This window comes from Magnolia sinica, chromosome 18, assembly GCF_029962835.1.
Source record: "Magnolia sinica isolate HGM2019 chromosome 18, MsV1, whole genome shotgun sequence".
Taxonomy (NCBI): domain Eukaryota; kingdom Viridiplantae; phylum Streptophyta; class Magnoliopsida; order Magnoliales; family Magnoliaceae; genus Magnolia; species Magnolia sinica.
This window is the reverse complement of record NC_080590.1, coordinates 17,289,218-17,309,413: the sequence shown is the minus strand read 5'-3', so window position 1 is coordinate 17,309,413 and position 20,196 is coordinate 17,289,218. Positions and strand designations below refer to the sequence as shown.

Here is a 20,196-nt window from a genome sequence, read left to right as displayed (position 1 = left end):
TGGAGGTTGTGAAACACGTACATACTTTATATATTTATCTTAGTCTTCAGTTTGCTTAACTATATTAACTCTGGAGTATGATATGCTGATTTAGTATAATCCCTCTCATGTTTAATGCACTAATATGGACAACATTTAAACATCATTATCTATGTTGCATAAGTGATGCGTTGGATCTCAGGAGTTGAGCTTTGCTCGACCCTCGAAATCCGGGGTATTACAATAACTATCTCGATTACTCTTATAATGGATTTGTGGTAATCTTTAAAAATGATATCTACCACCCTTAAAAAAAGTTCTAATTTGAACATTTTACCAAATATGCTTACTTAAAACAACAATTTTTTGAATATAATTTTATCCAAAGTATTTATTTAAAACAAGATTTGGAGCATAAAGAGCTTATTAGAATAGCTCATATTTAAAACCTCTTATTATATTTAGAATAGATATGCCAAAACAAACCCTATGTCTAATTTGGCGCGTCTACATGTATGTGTGAAAACAATTATGTTACGGAGAACAATATCCATTACTTCAATTCTGTTCCAATTTATAGCCAAAGCCTTCAATTTCATTGTACATCCCTGACTAGAGTGAAGACCTTTGTCTCCTCATATATTCATTCGACGGCTGTGTTTTAGATGGTGTATACGAGGGATGGTCTTGTGTCTGTTCCTTTGAAGTAGTTCATTTAATATGTATATATAAGGTCGAGCGCATAGAACCATAACATACGGTCGAGTCGTGTCTTAGTGTGAGCCGTTGGATGATAAAATTTTCAAAATATACAGTGGAAATGTCATCCCAAAAAAAAGGGGCAAAACTAGATAAATCGGAGTTATGCAATCCTGGGGTGCACTGCCGTCACCAATTGTGTGAGGTCTTCCATGATATATGTGTTATATCCATACTGTCTATCTATTTTGAGATATCATTTTAAGGCTTTACTGTAAAACTCAGGCAGATCCAAACCTCAAGTGGACCACGGCATATAAAGTGGGGACAATGATGCCCACTGTTAAAACCTTTCTGCAGCCCATCGTAATGTTTATTTTACATCCAACCTATCCATAACGTCACATAGAACTGGATGAAGGGACCAAACAAATATCATCTTGATCCCAAACTTTTGTGGCCCCAAGAAGTTTTCAATGGTAAGCGTTCAATCCCTACTACTTTCTATATTATGGTCCACTTGGGCTTTGGATCTGCTTAATTTTTGTGCTAATGTCCTAAAATGATTTTTTTTAATGGATGGACAGTGTAGATATAATACTTATATCATGGTGGGGCCACGGAACTTAGCAATGGAACACGGTCGGTGGCGTGTGGCACACCAGCCTTTCCGCTTCCCACGCAGAAGGGGACGTGGATTAGATACTAACAGGTTGAGTAGCGAGTCAACTATTGAAGTGACGTCACCAAGTTACGTGGGTTCCACTATGATGTATGTGTTAACCATACCGTCCATCCATTTTTAGATATCATTTTAGGGCATGGGCCAAAGAATGAGGCAATTAAAAACCTATAGTGGACCCCACCACAGAAAATAGTGGGGAGAGTGATTCCCACCGTTGAAACTATCCTAAGGCCCACCATAATGTTTGTTTGAAATCCAACCTGTTCAAAAGTTTAAAAAAAAGACATGAAATAAGAGAAAACATAAATATCAGCTTGATCTAAAACTTTTGTGGCCTCTAGAAGTTTTTAATGGTGGGCATCACTGTCCCACTATTTTCTATGTTGGGATCCACTAGAGCTTTGGATTTAACTCATTCTATGGATATTGTCCTAAAATGATCTCTCCAGATGGATGGAAAGTGTGGATGGTGGGGCCCATGGAGCTTAGTGACGTCACTTCCGTAGCTAGTCTCCCTACTCAACCTGTCAGTAGCTAATCCGCACCCCGCAGAAGGGAGCAGATTAGGTGCAGCCTCCGCCTAACCTAGGAGAATGCGTCCCTCATCGTAGGGCCCAACTTGATCTACATATTGTGTACCCACATGGCCCATCTATTTTGGAAGACAATTTTGGGTCCTCATTCCAAAAATAAAGAAAATCCAATTCTAAAGTGAACCATACTATCCAAAACAGTGGTGATTGAATAATCACCTCGCAGATAGCCTGTCCTCTGGATTGTATGGGAAGGAATTTTTATCTACACAAATAGGTGAGCCCATTATAATATTTATGAGAAATCCACCACGTTCATTCATTTTTTTTGTCATGTTAGGACGTGGGAAAAATAATGAGGTATATCTATAAATCAACCAGGCCACACAACAAGAAAATGTGAGCAGTTAAATGCCTACTGTTGAAACCTTCCTAAGGTCTACCATTATTCTTACATGCCATCTATACTGTTCACAGGGTCATTCTTACTAGGATGAACTGAAAATATAAAAATATTAGCTCAATCCAAAACTTCTGTAACCCACTAACGTTCACTAGTAGACATCCATTCGTCACTATTTCCTGTCGTGAAGCCTACGTGATTTTCGGATCTGCCCCACTTTTTGTCTCATGCCCTAACGTGAAATAAAAAAATTAAAAAAAAAAGATGGATGGTGTGGATTTCTCACAACATGATGGTGGGCCCTAACTAACTTCCTATGACAATAAGCTTCCCCGAGAGGTTGTCGTATCTTCCCGCGCATTTTGAATATTTATCATCCAACGGCCTCATCCAACGGCTCACCACTAAGACACGACTCGACCGTAAGTTATGGTTCTATGCGCTCGACCTTATAGTGTGTGTGTGTGTGTGTGTGTGTGTGTGTGTGTGTGTGTGTGTCTAACAACCTTTTTTTTTTTTTATAAACGGTGGGACCTACATCCCAGCATTTCCTATGGTGTGGCCCACTAGAGCACCGAATCTATCTCATTTTTTGGCACATGCCCCAACTTTAATAGGCAAAACTGATGAACGGTGTGGATTTCTCACGTCATTCCTGTGGAGCCCACTCTCTAAATAAAAAAATAAAAAAAAACAAGAGTGACATGCTGATGCACGTCACACCACAAACCAATCCACTTCCTCTCCACGACTCTCTCTCTCTCTCTCTCTCTCTCTCTCTCTCTCTAAGATGGGAATGCAGCTGCTGGCGCTAGCCAAACTCAAGCTACTAAGATCGGCGGCCCATGGGCCAGGGCTCGTACTATGTTCAATATTGGGGCTCTTCATCATCAAGATCCCTTTGGGTTCAACCATCTCCAGATCTTATGCCGACGTGGCATCATCCTCCATGTTTTTTTTTCCTTCCGAATGAGTTAGATCATCTTCCAAGGCCATGACCTCAGCAATGGCCGTAGGTGGGAGAGATTGATGAGGCTTGTTCGTGAGAGGGCCACCCATGAAATTTGACGGTCCTCCATCGATCGGTCAGATGAGGCTAGCCTGCATGAAGTCTCCATGATCGCTCTTTAGTCCATCGTAAATCTTATCCGATCGGACCAATTCTATCATACAAATCCATTTTTGTTCGTGATCATTACATTGAATCAAAGTTGTAGCAGACTTTGTTGTCTTGAGAATAATCCTACAAAAATTTATATCTATATCAGAGTATTTTATCATCACACCAGGTAGGTGATTTTCCCAATTGAAAAGACTGCATTATTATATATTTTCATTTCATTAATTATTTTTTTCGTATTGTTGATTTAAGACATTTAATTTTGGTTTTACATGATGTAGAATGCATTTATTCGATTTCTAATATGTGGAATAAATTCATTTGATTATTGTTAAATGCTTTTAATTATATTATAGGTGCTCTGCCCTGAAAGGACAATTATGTTATTTTGATACGGGTGCTCTACCCAGAGTTATCCCCGAAATGATCAGCACGGTACAGGTGCTCTGCCCAGGGTCATTCCCAAAATGATCGGCACGGGTGCTCTATCCTGGGCGATTCCCTAAAAGGACCAACACACATGAGTGCTCTGCCCTGGGTATTTACCCTAAAAGTTTATTCACTAGGTGCTCTACAGAGGGTCATTCCCTAAAAGGATCAACATTAGTGCTCTGTCGAGGATCATTCCCTAAAAGGATCAACACACATGGGTGCTTTGCCCTGGATTGAAACAAAAAAGATTTTAGATGACTGCATTATCTTATTTTGTTGTTATGAAAAAAATAAATTGTTATTGTTGTCATGTGAAATGCCAATTCAATACTTGTAATTGTTCCTATTTATTTTATTAAGTTTTATTTGTGTTAACGTAGAATTTTCAATTTTGGGAAGGATGTGACCCTATGAGTCGCCCTGCTCACACCCGTATAGACTGTTTTGCAGGGTTTGTATATGAATAACCCATTGGGCAAGATTGATGATTTTTTCTATTGTTCTATTTGAATATTTCTTAAAATTCAATACATTTTGTTATTATTTTTTTATGTAATTATAGGTTCAAGATTTGATTAGTGAACGTTATTTAATAACAATAATTATTATCCTTTTATTTGCTTTGATTTCATTGAAAATGCATGAAATAATGTGGGTTGCGATGTATATTTTATTTAAATACAACTCACAGTCCTGGAATTCGGGTTCGGGCCTAGCCAACTCGGGTACCGAATTTCAGGGCGTGACAAATTGGTATCAGAGCCTAGGTTTTAGATTCTCATGAGGACCTTTGATATATGTTACACTAATGGTTAGATTAAGCCTAGGCTAGAATCAATTTGAGGACCTATGATAGAGATTGAATTAGAGATCTAAATATAAGATTTTTTGCTTTTGTGAGAAAAATAAAATATGAACTTAAAAAAAGAAAAAAAAAAACCTATGTATCTGTATGACATCAAATATGATATTAATTAGGCTTAATATTGAACTAACAGCCCAAAACTAGTCCCTAAGAAATTTTTAAGAATTTTTTGCCTAGTACGGTGAGTTGGACCACAATAGTAAGTATAAAACACTTGAATTATAAAAAACATAACTAATTAATTATAAATCCATTTAAGGCGATTCAAAATCTCAGTTGTAGATTAACAAGTGTAGTTTTATAGAAAAATAATACAAAAATATAAATCTAAGTTTCTCGTATACCGATTTTAATTTATATGTATACTAGTTAGAAATCGTTTACTTCTGGGTAGACCTAATTATCCGAATTTTAGGATTTTTTTTTTATAAACTTTGGATTTAGCTGAAATTTTATAGAGATATAATAGACTAATAGATGCATCATTTTAAAAAGTTTTAGACCAATTCGATACTTGCAAATATCAGAAACATTAGTAGGAACAATATCCTCATAATCTGAATTTTTTGCACTACAACCTTAGTACATATCACCGCTCTTATTCTCTTGATCTTCATGTGTAAGTCTTTTAAACCATCTAATCTTCCTTGCAATCCTAAAAAGAATCTTTAATGTACGTATAATTTTTTTAAAAAAAATCCTTGTCTAATCAATGGTAGATTATATCTGAGCGATACGAGTCACAACACTCTATCATGAACGCTTGACCCGATGCCTTTAGAGTGGATCACTTGCAAATAGAGTAGATAGAACCTAAAGTATTTTTAGGTTGCTTTGTTTATACCGACCATGATCACACTTCTACATCGCTACTATTAAAACCTATTACAACTGTGGATATGAATACCATGTTATATGTCTATGCACGACCCCTTCCTCTTTGCCAACTGTAAAATCAAGGACTACCTAAGCAAGTTTATAGCCCACCTCCACAGAATGAGCTGCCATCCATGCACCAACGATCTCCACTATACTCTTCAGCGTAACCATCATCTCAAGATCACTTTCACCATATTTTCAAAAGTGCCGTGGTCATAATCGAGGTCACAACAATAAGGTCATCCACAAGACATTTTAGGGCCACCTCAACAACCACATTAACAAGTTAGACCACTCAACATCAACATACAAGCCTAAGGAGCCATGCGTCATGACCTCATACTCATAAATACACCCAACCACGACACCACTTTTAGACAATATAATTCAACTTTACAGGGACACACCTCGACAATACGACGATCCATCTCAAGGTTATGATGACTCATCACCACCATAGAACAACATGATGCAAGAGTGTGATGCCACTATATTACAATGCAAAGACTCAACGCACCAATAATAAATAAAAACAAATAATAATAATTTCTACAATTAGGCACCAAGATTCAATCTGGAGCAAGATCACACCAACCGTCATACAACAGATCAAGTGATTAGGCAGTGGACATTACCAACCCCGCACTAGGAGCCACAACATTCAAAGTTAAATGCAACATTCAGATTCACAACCATAACACTTAAAGACTCAACCGTAGGAACAGGTTCTCCATAGCCATACCGAGTATCTCAACAACAACCTTCGTTGTACACGTTGAATCCATACCAAGGACCACGTCGATAATCTCAATAATTACTTGAACCATATCAACAACGACAACAATAACAACATCATAGGTCTTCACGACACTCACATCAGCATAAGGATAAACTGCCACACCACCAGAGACTAAGCAAATTTCAACACACGGGTATGTCAGCCACCGTTTGAGGGAATGTCATTGCTAGAGGACGCGCCAACACCGACCGCACCATCTACAATGAGATTCGAGTGTTGTCGATAGTGTAGTAAATTACGAAGATGAAATTTGTTAAGGGGGGTAGAATGTAACAACCCATTTTTTTATAAACGGTGGGACCTAAATCCCAGCATTTCCTATGGTGTAGCTCACTAGAGCACCAGATCTATCTCATTTTTCGGCACATGCCCCAACTTTGATAGGCAAAACTAATGAACGGTGTGGATTTATCATGTCATTCCTGTGGAGCCCACTCTCTAAATAAAAAAAATAAAAAAATAAAAAAACAAAAGAGTGACATGCTGATGCACGTGACACCACAAACCAATCCACTTCCTCTCCATGACTCTCTCTCTCTCTCTCTCTCTCTCTCTCTCTCTCTCTCTCTCTCTCTAAGATGGGAATGCAGCTGCTGGCGCCAGCCAAACTCAAGCTACTGGGATCGGATCGGCGGCTCATGGGCCAGGGCTCATACGCAGTTCAATATTGGGGCTCTTCATCATTAAGATCCTTTTGGGTTCAACCATCTTCAGATCTTATGCCGACATGGCATCATCCTCCACATTTTTTTTTCTTCCGACTGAGTTAGATCACCTTCCAAGGCCATGACCTCAGCAATGGCCGCAAGTGGGAGAGATTGATGAGGCTTGTCTGTGAGAGGGCCACCCACGAAATTTGACGATCCTCCATCGATCGGTCAAATGAGGCTAGCCTACATGAAGTCTCCATGATCTCTCTTTAGTCCATCGTAAATCTTATCCGATCGGACCAATTCTATCATACAAATCCATTTTTGTTTGTGATCATTACATTGAATCAGAGTTGTAGTAGACTTTGTTGTCTTGAGAATAATCCTACGAAAATTTATATCTATATCAGAGTATTTTATCATCACACCAGGTAGGTGATTTTTCCGATTGAAAAGACTACATTATTATATACTTTCATTTCATTAATTATTTTTTTTTGTATTGCTGATTTAAGACATTTAATTTTGGTTTTACATGATGTACAATGCATTTATTCGATTTCTAAGATGTGGAATAAATTTATTTGATTATTGTTAAATGCTTTTAATTATATTATGGGTGCTCTACCTTGAAAGGACCATTATATTATTTTGATACGGCTGCTCTGCCTAAAGTCATTCTCGAAATGATCAGCACGGTACGAGTGCTCTGCCCAGGGTCATTCCTGAAATAATCGGCATGGTTGCTCTGCCCTGGGCGATTCCCTAAAAGGATCAACACACATGAGTACTCTGCCCTGGGCGATTCCCTAAAAGGATCAACACACATGAGTGATCTGCCCTGGGTATTTTACCCTAAAAGTTTATTCACCAGGTGCTCTGTCGAGGGTTATTCCCTAAAAGGATCAACAATGGTTCTTTGCCGAGGGTCATTTCCTAAAAGGATCAACACACACGGGTGCTCTGCTCTGGATTGAACCAAAAAGAATTTTAGATGACTGCATTGTCTTATTTTATTGTTATGAAAAAAATAAATTGTTATTGTTGTTATGTAAAATGCCGATTCAATACTCGTAATTATTCCTATTTATTTTATTGAGTTTTATTTGTGTTAACATAGAATTTTTAATTTTGGGAAGGATGTGACCCTATGAGCCGTCACGCTCACACCCGTATAGACTGTTTTGCAGGGTTTGTATACGAAGAACCGATTGGCTAAGATTGATGATTTTTCTTATTGTTCTATTTGAAGATTTCTTAAATTTCAATACATTTTGTTATTATTATTGTTTTAATGTAATTAAAGGTTCAAGATTTAATTAGTGAACGTTATTTAATAACTATTATCTTTTTATTTGCTTTGATTGCCTTGAAAATGCATGAAATAATATGGGTTGCGATGTATATTTTATTTAAATACAACTCACAGTCCTAGAATTGGGGTTCGGGCCTAGCCAACTCAGGTACCGAATTTCGGGGCGTGACAGTGTGTGTGCGCGCGCGCATGTGTGTATATATATGTATATGTTGTATCTAAGAATCCTTATACCAAAAACCTGTTTAAAACATGGTTCAAAAATGGTGCATCATTATTTATAATCAAGCACCTGCTGACCGGTCTTGTATGCACGTATAAGATAAGCACTCCGAGTATCTTCTTTTCTCCCACGTGAAATTAACTTTTACACTTTAAAAAAATAGCAGCATAGTTTTTTTAATTCATTCTTTTATGAAATACTCAAACAAATAGAGTGTGTCCTATTTTTTTCTACACAGGTGGGCATGGTCTATTTCAAAATCAACCACAGTACCCACCAGTGATCAATAAGAATCTTTTTGTTGAATTTCAACCTTTTACCGCTCTTTGTGCCACTATGCTAAGCAATTAGGTGAGGCCTTAGGTGATGTGACAATATTTCAGTAGGCAAAGTGTAATTGTCAAAGATCATATGGTAGGAAGCATGTTTCCAAGTTCTCATCATTTTCAAAGTGGTTCATTCACGTATACCCGATGAGGATTTTGGAATATATCCATCTGTCGCGAGGATCCACCAATTAGCACGTATACCGCAGGGGAACACGACATCACCTATTACGTGGTACAATGCTCCCCAGCTATCACTTCCCCCTTCTCTGAAGGGAAACGGATAGGCTACTGACCCTACCACTAGCCAATGGCTAGTGGTCGGTGTTATGTGGGTCCCATGATGTACGTGTTTCATCCATGCCGTCCACCCATTCCTCCGGATCATTTTATATTATGAACCCAAAAATGAGTTTGTTTGAAATCTCAGGTGGACCACACAGTATTGATTGAATTCCCACCATTAAAAACTTTTCAGGGGCCACAAAAGTTTTGGATCAAGCATTTTTCCCTTCATCCAATTCTGTATGACCTAATCAACAGGTTAGATGTGAAATAACCATTACAGTGGGCCCTATGAGTTTTTTAACTGTGGACATTCAATCACTACTGATTTTCCATGGTGTGGTCCATGTGAGATCTAGATATAACTCATTTTTTAGATCAAGCCCTAAAATTATCTTTCAAAATGGATGGACGACGTGGATAAAACACATACATCATGGTAGGGTCCACATAGCACAGACCACTAGCCACGTTGCTGACGGCAGCGTCACTAACCAAACCGCGTCCTCTGTGAAGCTGCTGGGCGTCCATATGGCGTGGTATTGCAGATGCAACAGGAAGCGGCTTGGCTGGTGTACCACGGACCACCGACGTCGGTACGTGTCGTGTGAAGACCGACGGTTTACCGCTCCTGGAGCTACGGTTCAAAGGAGATCAAAATTAGATAAGTCCCACGATGATGTATTTATTATATTCACACCGATATCCATCTGGATCGTTAAAATATTTGTAGGGATTGTTATAATGTTTATTTTCCATTTAACCCTGTTTCACATAGACATGGATGAAGATGAAAAACAAATATTATATTGATCCAAAACTTCTGTAAGCTTTAAAAGTGTTTCAATGGCAGACGTTCAATCCTCCGCTGCTTTTTACAGCGTGGTCTGTTTGATTATTAGAGCTGTCATATTTTTCTGCTAAGCATATTACTATAAGCTTGCCAAATGGACAAATGGTCTAGATATAACACATACCTCATGATGGGACCCACATAACTTGGTGACGTCAACGTACCAGCTAAGTCGGTGGTGTATGCTACACGCGCCACTCAATCCGCTTCCGGTGTCACAAGAAAGTCACGTGTGCTCATTGGTCGCACTTTCAAGCATACGGAAAATCGCTACACGCCACATCCCCACGTATGCAACGTGACTTGAAAACAAGAGTTAGTAAGATAGCTCCCGCGCCATTCAAATGACAGTATCAGTCAAAGATGTTGAAACTGGACAGCTGCTTTCACATTGCCTTATTACAGATGTTGTCACTCCGTTTGTTTTCTTATTACATTTGGTGGTGTGGGCGGCCATGCCTAAATCAATATATAACAACTTGGTTTAAACCGATTAACTTTGACCCAAGCATTGAAAGTTGCAGATACAACGAGTGTAAATGTATACCAGTAGAATATGAAATTATCAATCACTTATATTGTCACTTACAGAATTTTATATCGATGATTTGATATTTGAAGAGTAGATTTCTTCCTAAAAAGGTTGCCTTTTTGCCTTTTACTAGGAAGGACATTTTTGTATACAATACAAACTGACTTTTTTTTTTTTGTATACAATCTATAATTAAGAGTGATTGGAAGAATACGTCTGTTGAAAGAAATATTTGATATTGGATAAACATGCCGGTGTATAAATGTATACCTGAATTACAGCTAAAAACTATTGCTAATGAATTATGGCTACTCCTGGTATAAATTGAGATAAAAATATAGATTTGTTTTGTTTTGATTTGATTGATATGAGATGCCATGTTCTGCTAGTCCTTTAGTTATTTATAGATTTTTATTTTTATTTTTTTCTGAACCTATTCGTTTATATGTTTTTCTTCTTCAATCCAATGGTTAATATATGACAGTTGAGGAATCACCACATCAGCCTTCTAAATCCTTTGTACATTTCTTGATATGTGTCCCTTTGACCATTCCCCTTTCAGTCGACCACTTTATGCTTCCAAGCTTCCCGGCCGCCTCTTACCTTTCAACCGCTCGATCACACCTCTTGGATTCTCTGCAGCATTTTGTTTCATCTAGTCTATCACGCTTCCTGGATTTTCGACTGCATTTTGTTTCTTTTGTCTAACCGTGCTTCTTGGATTTTCGGCCGCATTCCGTTTTTTCCGCTTGATCGCACTTCTTGGATTCTCGGCCGCACTTTAAATTCCCTCAAAGATATGCCACAGGCTATCTCTGTCCCTACAATGACACAAGTTCATTCGTAATTGACTATTCCAAGAATGGTAAGAAATAAGGTACAATATTGCCTCTCATGTCATCTCACACTTGGTTTAAAAAAACAATAAATTCGACCATCTTGGTTGAATTCAGTCATCTTCATAAAAATAAAAAATCAAAATCAAAATCATCCATTTTGATCAAATTCAAGCATTTTGATCGAAAAACATCAAAGTCGATAATCTTGGTCGAACTCAACCATCTAAGTCGAAAAACAACAAATTCAGCTATATTAGTCAAATTCAGTTGTCTTGATTTTTAAAAAAAAACAAAAAAAAAAAACATCAAATTCAGTCATCTTGGTCGAAAAATATCAAATTCATTTATATTAGTCAAATTCGGTCATATTGATTGAAAAGCATCAAATTCGGCTGTCTTAGTTGAATTTGGTCATCTTAGTCGAAAAACATCAAAGTCGGTTGTCTTGATTAAGCTCATTCATCTTGGCAAAATTAAAATTAAAATAGTAAACTTGACGCAGTAATGGAGACTGTCGGTCAATCCATTCCTGAGAAGGCTTATGATAGGTTTAGGTAATAGTATGGCTGAGAACTTGGCATGCTTATTCTTAGAACAATTGCATGATTCGGTCACAATCCAATTGGTGTGGTTCAGGTACTAGTGGCAATTCCAAACTTACCTAGTTTTGTCTTTCACGATACGGTGGATTCTGTTGAAAATCAGTGGTTTAAAAATAATAAAAATTCAAATTCAAATTTTTCAAAATTTTGGGATTTTCCCGCCTAAATACTTTTTAAAATTTTTAAATTAAAAAGTACGGTGTGTGTGCTTTGTCCCACATCGGAAATGCAAAGAATAATTTTGTGGTTTATATGAGATGTTAAGAAGGGTATTCTTACTTGGAGCTTTTTGGAAGAGATGAAACATGGGTTGCGTGTTCCAGTGCTTCGCACTGGAACACACGCACGCATGTGCGCGCGCTCGCGCTCGGGCATGGGCATGGGCGTGGGCAGTGAGGCAGTGAGGCAGTGTGGCTGTAGTGGCGCTAGATGGCACACTTTCCACGAGACAGTGCGACCTCGGTGCGATGGGTCTGGTCAGAGCCTTAGGGCGGTGTGGATCTAAAATGTTGGAAATGAGCCTGGGTTTTATGGGTGACTGAGAACGGTCGGATCTTAAATCCGAAACGTCCAGCCGTTTCTTAAATGGATGGCTACCTTAAAAGCCACAATAGTCCGAAAACGGACAGGCCAGGATGATCCAACGGTCAGATCTACAGATCTAATGACCAGAAATGTCTGGGATTAATGGACAACGGCCAGAAATATTTTTTTAAACATTTTAAACCATCAAATACCATACAGCAACGGGTCTAAACCTAAGGCCTATATAAACTGGACCATTCCAGTCCGATTTCATCATCTCAACACACCATCTCTCCCATCAAATCAGATATAGTCCATAGCTTTATTTTAGAATACTGTTATCTTCTCCATCGTCTAAGTCTGCCAGAATAAATCTACTACGTTAAATTGTTCCATAGTGGACCTATCATGATTGATGCACGCTGGATCCAGATAAGGCTTGTCTTATCCTGGAAGCAATTTACCTGTAACCCATCAGCAATTGATAAGGGGGTGAATCACGCTTTAAGGACAGCGTATTTTATACGTGATTCAGCCTAGTGATAATCTTTATTTTTCTATTTTTTTTTGGTATATCCAAAAGAAACTTTTCTAACAGATTCCCAGGGAAATGTCGCCCCCCAAGTATACCATGGTTTCCTTCTACATGAATGACATTTCTGACCTCCTATTCTAGTCATTTAAACTCGGCATGTAGCAGAAAATTCCACGCTTCCCGTATTGTAGTAGGATGTATGTTCCGTCGTAAAGGAGGTGCTTGCGGTATTAGCTATACTAGGGGTATCAGTGTTAGACTTTTGAAAGAAGTAGTGTTAACCTATTGCTAAGGCACCATAGGTGATCTTTTGGCAAAGAGAACCATCATTTAATTCATGTTTTTAACATAGCTGTCCATCCATCTACCTAAAGCTTCAATCTGAACCCATGATTGTTTGACGATATGCTAAATTCCTTATCATATATCGATTATTCTATCTTAAAATATTTTAAGAGGATCAAACCGAGATGAGGATACCCTATTTGGGTTTAATGGAAATGATACTGGATTTGATAGAAAACTTAATTGCTTAGGTGCTTGATGAACCTATCTTTAGCTCATGATTTCTCAAGATTAATGCACTGATAAATATTCTAATACTCAGAGTCCCACTAGGCATGCCAAAAAATGTTGGCACTTGGTTTGTTTTTTGTCATGTGTGGTATGTGTGAGCGTGTCACAATTGATATAGTGACTCGTTTCAAACTGATCAACTTTGACCCCATGTGCCAAAATAATACGTCCAATATGAACATATATTACAAGAATATAAAAAGATCAATCACCTACTCAGCTACTTGCGGAATTTTGTAATGATCAGGCAGTAATCAAAGGGTGGGCTTCTTCCTCCGAAAGTGAGTTGGCTTTTACATAAAAAGACTTTTTAGTATACCTGTGCAATCAAACAAAAGTAAAAACTCACAAGCAACTGGAAGAATGCGTCTCTAGAAATAACTACTTAATATTGGATAAGGATCTAGTCCACGTATAAGCATAGACCTGTATTACAACTAAGAACTATCATTAAGAATTACCACCACTGGATTGTCGCTACTCCTATGATTAATTGAGATAAAAGATACATTTATTTTGATTTAATTGGTGTGAGATGCCTTATATTCTGCTAATCCTCTGACTATTTATAGATTTTTTTTCTTGTATACGTTTTTCTCCTTCAATCCAATGATTATGACAACTGAGTCGCCATGTTAGTTTTTTCGATCCTTCATTTCTTGGTGCGTGTCCCTCTGACCATTCTTCTTCCGCTTGACTATGTTTCACTGAAAACCACACTTCTTAGATTCTCGGCCATATTCCATTTCTTCTACTCAATTATGCCTCTTAAATTTCCAACTTAACTTCAAAAGTTCCCTCCAAAATTTGCAGCATGCTCTCCCTTTCTCTACAATGACACGAACGATTGAAATAGGGTACAACAACAGAATGAACTTTTGTTGTCCCTTTTTGCCCGCTTATAACCCCCTCTCCCAGTTGTTATTAGTGACCCCATATATCCACAGAAGTGCATTTAGACACATGGCCCACCCATGTCATCTATCTGGATTGTTCATTTATTCATCCCTCTCATCACATGAAACTTTTACTTAAAAATGCTGATTGTATGATTTAGTAGATGATTGGTCCATATTATACACGTGTATAATGAACTCTCATTTGAGGGAGTGGTGCACAAGTAAGAACACATGCAGACAACGAATATGTTTTACATGGATGAGGAGGCCATCTTTGGCATGTCAAGATTGCTTGCTAGCATGGCAAAGTGATCGCTACTTTCTCCACCACCACACCTTGGATGGTGGGTCTAATTGAGATGACGTTGAGATCGAAGCAGACATGTCATTGTGGAACATATCAATTTGATGAGGAGTCTTGTTGTGATGGTGTAGGGATGGGGTTCACCCCTTTTCTGTTTTATACTGGGTGGAACCCAAGTAGCTTAGGAGTAATGAGTTATATCTAGGGGTGTGCATTAAACCGATAAAACTGTGGAACTGGAACGGAACCAACCAAACTGTACGGTTTGGTTCGGTTATAGAGTGCACAGGTTCCAATTCTGGTTCCGAAAATCAAAGAACCGTTTAGTTTGATTCAGTTCTTAATCGATTTGGGGGTATGTAGAACCGAACCGTGAATCGATCCATAGAACTGAACTGTGGAACTGTAACGCCCTGGCCGAGTAAATACTCGACTCCCGATATCCCAAGTGCCACTTATGCTTTGCGAAAGCGGGATTTTATAATTCATTTCACCTGACATTTGAGCTGTTTATATAATTAAAATAGACTATGCGATGTACCCTAGAATAAATGTAAATTTTAATGCAAGTAAATCAACTATAAGTAAAACATGTCCATCCAGAGTATGGGACTACCGCTGATAAAAATATACAACCCAAAATTTACAAATGTGTTAACTATAAGATCTTATCGATGACTAACGGGCGTCCTACCTTGGCCCACTGAGCAACTGAATATATGAGGACTCCTCCTCTGAATCTATGGATGCCTCATCCAACTCGTCGAACTCTAGGGTGCCTGCATTTATAATAGGGTCTAGTTGGTATTTTAAAACACCGTCTTAAAGTGGGAGTGAGTGATCAACTTAGTGGTTCTATTAATTCTAAGTTATATATGTTATTGATTCCACTAGCACAAGTAATGATAAAGCAAATTAAACACTCAGTTCCTAAATACTCTTATTAATGCACATATATGCTATATAAGATGATGCATGCCCTCATAATCTAACACTCCCTCATAGTGATTCCAACTCCTTATTCGTAAATAACCAACACTCCCTCATCATGCGACCTCAACTCCTTAGTCGCCACATCTAACAAATGCAATGTGATGAGTATGTAATGCAGGTAAACATCCATTGACTTACATAAATGACAAATCATCAAGTCAAAGCTAAATCTTATATGATTTTTAAAGGAAGCTGTGAATAGAATGGGAGTGGGTTGTCCAAAAAGGAATCAACTAGATTAAATTTTCTAATAATTATTACCAATCATATCTCTCAGATGTTTAGAAATTTTAAGCGTCTTTGGTCTACCAAGATAGTATGAATATTTTCAGGATATACCCCAACTTAAAAAACATCAGTGAGGGGCTTCCAAAGTGCACCCCCCCCCCAAACATCATGCCCAATGCCCTTGCGATTTTTTCGACCAAAAATCCCTAAGCAATAATGGAAAAGAAATTGCTAATAGCTTTATTGAGAGCTAAGTTCAAATGAAGTCGAGTCAAAATTACCAAATATGTATTACATTTTTTAACAACTATATTTTAGGGGTCATAGGAGATTTGGATCAATATAATATCTGTTTTTCCTCTTCATCCGTGTTATAAACATATTAGATGGAAAATAAAAGCTCTACAAATGTTTTAATGGTGAGAATCGGTGTTCACACTACTATTTGTGGTATGGTCCACTTGAACTTTGGATATGATTCAGTTTTGGGATCATAATCTAAAATAATCTTGCTAAATGGATAAATAGTGTGGATATAATAAATACGTTATTATCGATCTCATGTAACTTTAATTTCATTCTAGTTTGAACCCTTCCTATAACATGGAAGTCGGGGAGGGTTAGTGGTCGTCTTCTTACATACTCACACTAGCTAGGTTGGTGGTGTGTGGCACATTAGCTGATCTGCTTATCTTACACCGAAAGCGGATTGGCTGGTGTACCACACACCAACTATATAGCTGCTGTAGGTAGGTGTCGTGCAAAGATAAGCATTGACACTCCTCAAGCTCCAAGTTGTACGAATGGTTCAAACGAGATCAAAGTTACGTTGGCCCCACAGTGATATCCAAAGATCATTTGGACCACACCACAAATATCAGCGGAGATAATGATTTTCACTGTCAAAAAATTCGTATAGCCCACCATAACGCTTGTTTTCCATCTAATCTATTCATAAGGTCAAAAAAAAAACCTTAATGAAGAGTAAAAACAAATTTCATATTGATTCAAAACTTCTGTGACCCCAAAAAGGGTTTCAATGGTAGACATTGAATCCCCCACTTCCTTTTGCAGTGTGGTCCACTTTATAGTTAGATCTGTCTTATTTTTCTTCTCCAGCCTTAAGATTAGCTCACCAAATAGATGGGCGGTTTGGATATAGCACAAACCTACCGACGCCAATACAGCAGCTGTATAGCCTGCATGAGGTACCCCAGCCAGTCCGCTTCCTCTTACACCCGGCCCGTGGGCTTTGGGATCCTCAACTAGCAAATCAGAAAATCTATGTTTTACTGCATCGTGTGATTGGCCAACATCATCATTAAAGCTATCAGGTTACTATATTACATGCACCAGTGTGATGATTTGACCGACTGCAAAAGCGATACCTCACTAATTGTGACATTTCTGGACACGCGATATCCCATGCATGCAACACGGTTTGGAAATAAAAATTAACGAGAGACCAACCCGGAAGTGCCCCACTGAAATTTCCTATTAATGCCTTTAACACGAAGTTATGTGCCCATGTGCCCGAGGCTTAGGTGGGTCTACTATGATGTTTGTTATAACAACCCTATCCATCAACTTTATTATCTCATTTTAGGAGTTGACGCCAAAAGTGAGGAAGATTCGAGAACCAAGTGGGCCGCACTGAAAGGAAAAGGTGGGTAGGAAAATTCTCCGAAACCTTCCTGAGTCAATAATGATGTTTACATGCCTTTTATACTGTATATAATGTCATTCCTACATGGTGAACTGAATAAAACAATGTTATACTGATTTAAAAAATTACGGGGTTCGACCAATATTTCAATCGTGGACATTCAATCCTCACGCTTTGAGCCCACTTGAGTATTAGATCTTGCTCATTTTTTATCTTAGGTTATAAAATGAGCTCACAGAACTGATGGTTGAGGTGGATTTCTCACAGAAATCAATGTGAGCCCACCTAGGTTCCCAGGGCAGGAGCTTCCTGCGAAAGGCTTTGGTCGAAAATCCGCATCCCGCCCTACCCGAAACGGATTGCCTACTCACCCTACCACTAGCCAATGGCTAGTGTTTGGTGCTCTGCCGGCCCCACCATGATGTATATGTTTTATCCATGCTATCCACTCATTCTTTCATATCATCTTATGGTATTATCCCAAAAATAAAGTTGATCCATTACCGTGTTGATTGATTGAACGCTCACCATTAAAAACTTCATGGGGGCTACAAAACTTTTGGATCAAGATGATTTATTCTTTTTTCCCTTCATCCAAGCTTGTATGACCTAATCAACAGGTTAGATGTCAAATAACCATTACAGTAGACCCTAGGAGGTTTTTAATGGTGGTTTTTAATAGTGGTCATTCAGTCACTACTGTTTTCCCATGGCATGGCCCACCTGAGATTTAGACCTAACTCATTTTTCTCATCAATCTCTAAAATTATCTTTCAAAATGGATGGATGGAATGGATAAAACACATACATCACGGTGGGGGTCCATATAGCACCGACTACTGGCCACCTGGCTGGTAGCAGCGTCACTAGCCAAAACGCGTCCGCCCCACCCATTCGAGTCTCAGTCAATCACGTACCTTGTCCCAATCCTTGTCACTTTCTGCCAGCTGATAATCCCTCGTACGTATGTCCACCTAAATGCATTTGAACACATAACCAGCCAATAGCATCAATCTGGGCCGCTAATTTCTTCAGCCCTCTCTTCACAGGTCACTTTTATTCAAAAGAAAATGAGGGGAATAGCTGAAAGTACGATCCAGATTATGCACAAGTAAGACACTGTTGCCGAAAATAAGGATAAGATATTAGACACCAGCGAGGGCCCAGGAAATTAAAAAAAGGTCTTTCAGTCAAAGACGGACTCTCATTCGAGGGAGGGTACACATGTAAGAACTTAGGCATATTATCGGTGCGCTTGCCCAGATCTCTACACGTGTCTACCAATCATCGAATCACCTTCCCTGGAGAAAATTGCTTTCCGGAGATGGACGACAAAACGTTTCAAGTCTTATCTGTACGCACGTGCATGTTGAAAAAGTTCCGGCCGCTTTGTACATAACGAGGCTCGGACGTGTGCGCAGCGTCTGCGCATACCCACCAAATTGGAAGCCGAACACCACTTAAAAAGAAGATAGCATTCCAAACACTCCCAAAAACAAAACCAAAACCAATCCAGCTTCAGTTTTCAACACTACTGCTGCTATCACTTCCCACTTCCTATGGAAACCTTCTTCAGCTATGACTTTGATTTCAACCCATATTACGCATCCGACAATTCGTCGACGTCCATCAGCAGCACCCGTTGCACTATCTCGGATGAGGAAGTATACGCCACCGTTGCAACTAGTGGCCCGAAGCGGCGGGCTGGGAGGAAGAAGTTCCATGAGACGCGGCATCCCGTCTACAAGGGCGTCAGGCAAAGGAATAGAGGAAAATGGGTATGTGAGGTGCGCGAGCCAAACAAGAAGTCCCGTATATGGCTTGGGACGTTTCAGACTGCTAAGATGGCAGCTCGGGCCCATGACGTTGCTGCATTGGCTCTTAGAGGACGAAGGGCGTGCCTCAATTTTGCTGATTCAGCATGGCGTTTGCCTGTGCCGGCGTCCAGCTGTCCTCGGGACATACAGAAGGCTGCTGCAGAGGCTGCGGAAGCCTTTCGGCCGTCCGAATCTTACAATGCTTCTAACGATGATGGTAATATAATGCCAGAAATTCCAACAGCCTCTACGGAGAATGTGTCTTACATGGATGAGGAGGCGATCTTCGGCATGCCAAGATTGCTAGCTAGCATGGCAGAGGGATTGCTGCTTTCTCCACCTACATTCTTTGGAGGTGGGTACCACTGTGATGAGGTGGAGATCGAAGCTGATGTGTCATTGTGGAGCTACTCAATTTGATGAAGAGTCTTGCTCCCTTGTTGTTATGGTGTAGGGATGGGGTCCACAACCTTTTATTTTTTAATATGGGGTGGAACCCAATTAGCCCATAAGCACGAGCTATATATATATAAAATATATTGTACCATACCTTTTATTTTGTGTGGGTCCAAATGAGCGCATCACGTGTACGAGAACTAAATTGTTATGCTTCAAAAATCTTCTTGATTAGCAA

At 39.0% G+C, this 20,196-nt stretch overlaps 1 protein-coding gene across 1 annotated transcript; it reads left to right on the top strand.

The window, feature by feature from the left end:
- The first annotated feature begins 19,240 nt into the window (after positions 1–19,240).
- Positions 19,241–20,074, top strand: LOC131232548 (dehydration-responsive element-binding protein 1B-like). Its single transcript, XM_058228851.1, has one exon. It carries the CDS (start codon positions 19,305–19,307, stop codon positions 19,980–19,982), a length of 678 nt encoding a protein of 225 aa, XP_058084834.1. The 5' UTR covers positions 19,241–19,304; the 3' UTR covers positions 19,983–20,074.
- Positions 20,075–20,196: the final 122 nt, after the last annotated feature.